At 37.8% G+C, this 5,878-nt stretch overlaps 1 protein-coding gene across 1 annotated transcript; it reads left to right on the top strand.

Moving 5' to 3' along the window:
- Positions 1-4,068: 4,068 nt before the first annotated feature.
- On the top strand, positions 4,069-4,848 carry LOC124711847 (anaphase-promoting complex subunit 15B). The gene has a single exon (XM_047242073.1). It carries the CDS (start codon positions 4,183-4,185, stop codon positions 4,543-4,545), a length of 363 nt encoding a protein of 120 aa, XP_047098029.1. The 5' UTR covers positions 4,069-4,182; the 3' UTR covers positions 4,546-4,848.
- Positions 4,849-5,878: the final 1,030 nt, after the last annotated feature.

Here is a 5,878-nt window from a genome sequence, read left to right as displayed (position 1 = left end):
TTCACATTTTACGATTTTATCATAAATACATTGACAATGATATCAGTTGTGAAATTTGCCTTAGGCATTAACAAAATTTATCATTGCTGTTTCTTTAATTGTGATACTATGTTCCAACTTTTTGTATCATGTATAATATACGCAATTAATAAGGACAGCAAAGTTTAGTTCAATAAACAGAGCCCTAACAAATTGAAATCATTAAAGTAAAACAGTGTGGGACAGAATCAACACTACAAATATTAATAAGTCAATAAAACCGAGAACACAGTAGTTACACATTGAACAAAAATTGCTATTATACTGAACAACGAATTTATAGGTGCCACGCAAAAGTTAAAACATGAAAGAAGTAACCAGGGCTCATAGCATCCTATATTATCTCTTAGGCAACCATTCCACTCACATTTCATGGAACAAACGATAAGTTCAAAACTGATAAAAACAATTCAGCAACTGCAATCCTACAAGTATGCAACAGACAGTGAAATATCCAATTATCTAATAACACACGTGAGTGAATGGAACCACTTTCAGAAAAAAACAACTTCTCATTCAGAGATGGAGTGATTGTATAAAAACTAAAAATAAGCAAAGTAGTACCAGTATTTCTCAGAAAGACTACAGATTTTTATGCCTAGTGATTTGATTGCATTCCTAGAGGATGTGTAATACCTAAACAACTAGCTCCCAATATCATACCTTTTTTCTCATTATTAATTTCTACAGATGTTTTGTTTTCATTGTTAGAATTAGGAAACTTGTACACTACCACAGAGGATGGCAAGAATACGTTTTAAAAATTATGTTTTTAGCAAAAGCGCAATGTCTGGGGAATATTCATTTTTTAACAACTTTTGTTTTAGTTTTGCTTGAGAGTACTTACGTTTTAGATATCACAACAAAAAGATGTGTAATTTTTACTCATGCATCAACAATATATATATATATATATATATATATATATATATATAGAGTTATCATAGACGCATGAATACAATATTTGTTCATAAGCATGACGTTTGCCTGCAGTCATAAGAAGAGGCAGTAATTTCTTTCATCCTGCATGGCATCTAAAAATAGATATTTGCTCATCATCGAGATTTAGTGGATGGGCTGTATGATTAGCAACCACAGAAAATTAGAGGTAAATTAATGATGTCAGCGTAACTTAATAGTGACTTCTATTAAATATATATGTGTGTGTAATAATCGAAAAATTGACTTTTTGTTAAGCACCACGTTCGCTGCAAAATACAGTTGGTGTGACTTCAGTAATATTGGTATGTTGCATTGTATTTTTCTTATGCTGTGAGGAAGACTGTTCGTGGCATCAATTTATTTACAACAAGAACTCGTGCTTTAATTCCAGTGCTGCAAGTAGTAATTATCTCCCATTATGTAAATTTCATGACGATCAATACTCTTTGTGTTAGCTGTTGGGCTGCCTCCCAGCATGGTTATTCCAGAATCGACCAACAGACCTAACACAAGGCACATAGTGTTCTGGTTCTGGTACAATATGGCTTCCAAGATGAAAATTTTACAGCAACTGCTAGCACAAGCCTAACACAGTCTGTTATAGATGCATCAAACAAAGGAAATTCGGTATCTGATATGTTTTGGATTTGACTAAAATCATTGATACGATGTCCGCCTCGGTAGCTGAGTGGTCAGCGTGACAGACTGTCAATCCGAAGGGCCCGGGTTCGATTCCCGGCTGGGTCGGAGATTTTCTCCGCTCAGGGACTGGGTGTTGTGTTGTCCTAATCATCATCATTGCATCCCCATCGACGCGCAGGTCGCCGAAGTGGCGTCAAATCGAAAGACCTGCACCAGGCGAACAGTCTACCCGACGGGAGGCCCTAGCCACATGACATTTCCATTTATTGATACGATCACCCATAAAGCACTAATTGAAAAATTTGAAAGCTATGGCACACAGACATGAAGTACAGTGGATAAGATAATATGTTGGTAACAGGAAGCAGTATGTGACTAAAGAATTTGAATACGAATCTGAAATCAGGGGTATTAACTACCATATACCTCAAGGATCTGTACTTGAATCACTTTGGTTAAACCCGTTTTAAACAATATTGAAGTCATTGAGACAGATCGAAAAATACAGAAGGCCGATGACATAACATTATTAAATGGAGAAAAAATCTGTTAACAGATATATTCATACATTATGTGATCAAAAGTATCCGGACACCTGGCTGAAAATGACTAACAAGTTCGTGGCGTCCTCCATTGGTAATGCTGAAATTCAATATGGTGTTGGCTCGCCCTTAGCCTTGAAGAAAGCTTCCACTCTCGCAGGCATACGTTCAATAACGTGCTGGAATGTTTCTTGTTGAATGGCAGCCCATTCTTCACGGAGAAGAGGTATCGAAGTCGGTCGGTGAGGCCTGGCACAAAGTCGGCATTCCAAAACATCCCAAAGGTGTTCCGTAGGATTCAGGTCAGGACTCTGTGCAGGTCAGTCCATTACAGGGATGTTACAATCGTGTAACCACTTCGCCACAGGCTGTGGAAATAGTGCTTGATCGTGTTGAAAGATGCAATGGCCATCCCCGAATTGCTCTTCAACAGTGGGAAGCAAGAAGGTGCTTAAAACATCAATGTAAGCCGGTGCTGTGATAGTGCCACGTAAAACAACAAGGGGTGCAAGCCCCCTCTATGAAAAACACGACCACACCATAACACCACTGCCTCCATATTTTAATGTTGACAGTACACACGTTGGCAGATGATGTTCATTGGGCATTTGCTATACCTACACCAAGCCATCAGATCACCACATTGTGTATCGTGATTCGTCACTCCACATAACGTTTTTCCACTGATCAATCGTCCAACTTTTACGCTCCTTACACCAAGCTAGGCGACGTTTAGCATTTACCAGAGTGATGTGTGGCTTATGAACAGCCACTCGACCATGAAATCCAAGTTTTCTCACCTCCCACCTAATTGTCATAGTACTTGGATCCTGATGCAGTTTGGAATTCCTGTGTAATGGTCTGGATAGGTGTCTTCCTATTACACATTACAACCCTCTTCAACTGTCGACGTCTCTGTCAGTCAACAGACGAGGTGACCTGTACGCTTTTGTGTGTGCTTTAAGTGTCCCATCATGTTTCCACTTCACTTTCACATCGGAAACTCAAAGACGAAAACGCTGTCTGCTATGGCAAACTAATCAACAGGTGGCACGTACATATTATTTGCAGACATAGTGCTATTTCAAGATTTCACAATCTTGATGTATTAATTGATGTAAGCAATTCGAATAACTAATTTTTAGTTTAACAACTGTCACATCACATTTGGGCATTATTTCCTGCATATAATGCACAATTTATACCATGTTTGGTCCCACAAACCACGAGTTCATACGAGTTGCTTTTTTTGGTGACATTTTAAGTTATTTATTCATTCATCAAAAAATCTTTCAAACATGTGGGTTACATCATTCATTTACAAATAGTTTGCATATGCCCCCCCCCACACACACACACACACAAACACGCACACACACTGCTATAAATATTTTAACGATAATATTAGGTTGTTGTTCTTATGGTTCCAGAAGCTGCGAAAATACTCCTGCTGACCAATGTTTTGACTTTTTCAATTAAAAAAATGTAAACATGTTGAAATAGAATGAAGTAGAGCAGCAATTTCTCCACAATAACTGTGACAGAATACTTGTGCTCCGAAATATAGCCACCAAGGAATAGTGGTGAAAGGTAAATGGCGTTAAAAAGTGAACCCTAGTTGAACTTTTTATGGATGACAAAAGGTGCCTCTCTATGAGTGGATATTGTGATTCCGTAACTTCAGAGAAATTCCTATAAAAAGTTTTTGATTCTGTTTTTTTTTTTAAATTAATTTTGTTGGCTATTTGTAGCAAACAATACAGTCACTACGGCTGCTGATGTTAGTGATTGCAATTAAAAGTTGTTTTGTTGAGCCTAGCCATATCGATTCACTGTCGTGTCCACGGAAAGCAAAAGATCCTTGGTGGAAATCATTTTGCTTATGTTTTTTCCAAAGATTCATGGTATGGCAGTGATTGTTGTCGATATTTGTTTACTTTTAAAGTGCTTGTCACACGGTTGATGTTTGTGGTAGTGCTGTTGAGTTTTTGATATTGACTACTGTCGCAAACTCACAATGCCGGTGCCAATGTTTCCCAGTTTACAGAACAAAATTGCAGATCCCTTGTGGTTTAGTATTGATAGATCTTGTGATGACGAGAACGAATTACACGCGTTAGAAAATGAACAGAGCAATTGGATGTCAGTAATTGTGCAGAAGAACTGTGACTTACTGCCTATCGGTAAAAAGCCCTCTGAGCAGCTAGAGGAAGTAGAAGAAGACGACGAAGAAGAAGACGATAATGATGACGACAGCGATAGTCATGATGATGAAGACGACGAAGATTTGGATATGGAAGTATCATACGATAGGGATTCTCCGATGGACATAAGTATTCGTTTGGGTTCCGGAGGAAGTCATGCAGCAGGAGTACGTTGAAGTGGGAATTGTGGTAAAATCTGAAGTCGTGAATGTGCACAGACAGCCACATGCGCTCGGTATTTGTGTTAAGGTTTTGTTTTCACTGATACCGTCTAAGTGCATTTACTATCAGAATAGTCAAATGATTTTCAACTATACGTAAGTAGTTTGAAGCCACATTTGCAGTTAAGCATAAATATTCTCCAGATGTCAGTATGCGAGAAGATTGTAAATAGAGTTTTCATTTGTGCTTTAATCGAATGGACTTTGGTTTTGAACATCAGTGCAGTATTGTGTAAATAAAAATAATACGAACCCGTAGCACTAATTGTTCTTCTTCTCTTCCACAACTACGAAACCTGCTTCCTATAGCTTTTTAATACCGCATTGTTAATTTTCATGTGTATGGAAACCGCTTCAAGAGGAAGAATTGTTTTAGAAGTACAGGGCCCATAAGTCGTCATGGCACATGCTCTTGTCAGGGTATTTAGCAGTGAAGGCTAATAAATTAATCTCATTGTCTTTATCAGTGAGTTAATCTAATATAAAGTTTTTTTACTATAACCAAGACACTGCCTTGACTCTTTGCCAGTGACACTTATTAAAACATTGCATCCTTTCACTGATCTCACTTCGCTGGAAAACAGAGCTTTATATTAGTTAATAAATTTGGTTCTATTGCATCATTGTGTGAAAATGGCCTTTCTGATTACTGCCTTTGGATTATATTAATAACATATGTATTTTAAAATATACTTGACAGCATACAGTCTTTGCAAAGGAACTTATAAAGAAATAGAACTACTGCACCATGCAAAGCATACGCTCACAAATAGCGAAACAGTACCCGTAACATATTGTGCTGTTTAAAGGGTGATGCATAAAGCCTGTAACAACTACCATAAAAAATTCTTGTGGAAACATCTCTCCCAAAACCCAAAGAAATTCGGAAAATTTTTAAAGACTGAATGCACTGCCCCGACCCTTCTGGATGATGCGGAAACTGTAGGTCTAGTTGAGAGTACCAAACCAAAAGATGAAATTCTGTTCACTCTGTTTTCAAATCTTCCTTTACAAAGGAAATTCCGGGTGTATTGCTCCAGTTTAGTTCTTGCACGACGAGTGCAAATATTAGTGATACAAATATTTGTGTTAGTGGCTTGAGAAACAGCTGAAATCAGTAAAACTGAACAAAGTTCAATGCCCAAAGGCATTTGTTATAAAATCTAGCCTTAAAGTACCACAGATCCCTCAAACAAAAACTATGACCTATAGTTGGCAGGCCACACCCACTTGCAAAAAGGGCAGTAGAAATTACTTATGAAATTACTGCCCACTGTTTTTGACAACT

Source organism: Schistocerca piceifrons, chromosome 8 (genome assembly GCF_021461385.2).
Source record: "Schistocerca piceifrons isolate TAMUIC-IGC-003096 chromosome 8, iqSchPice1.1, whole genome shotgun sequence".
Classification (NCBI taxonomy): domain Eukaryota; kingdom Metazoa; phylum Arthropoda; class Insecta; order Orthoptera; family Acrididae; genus Schistocerca; species Schistocerca piceifrons.
Note: the sequence above shows the minus strand (reverse complement) of the source record. Positions and strands in the feature narration are given on the sequence as shown.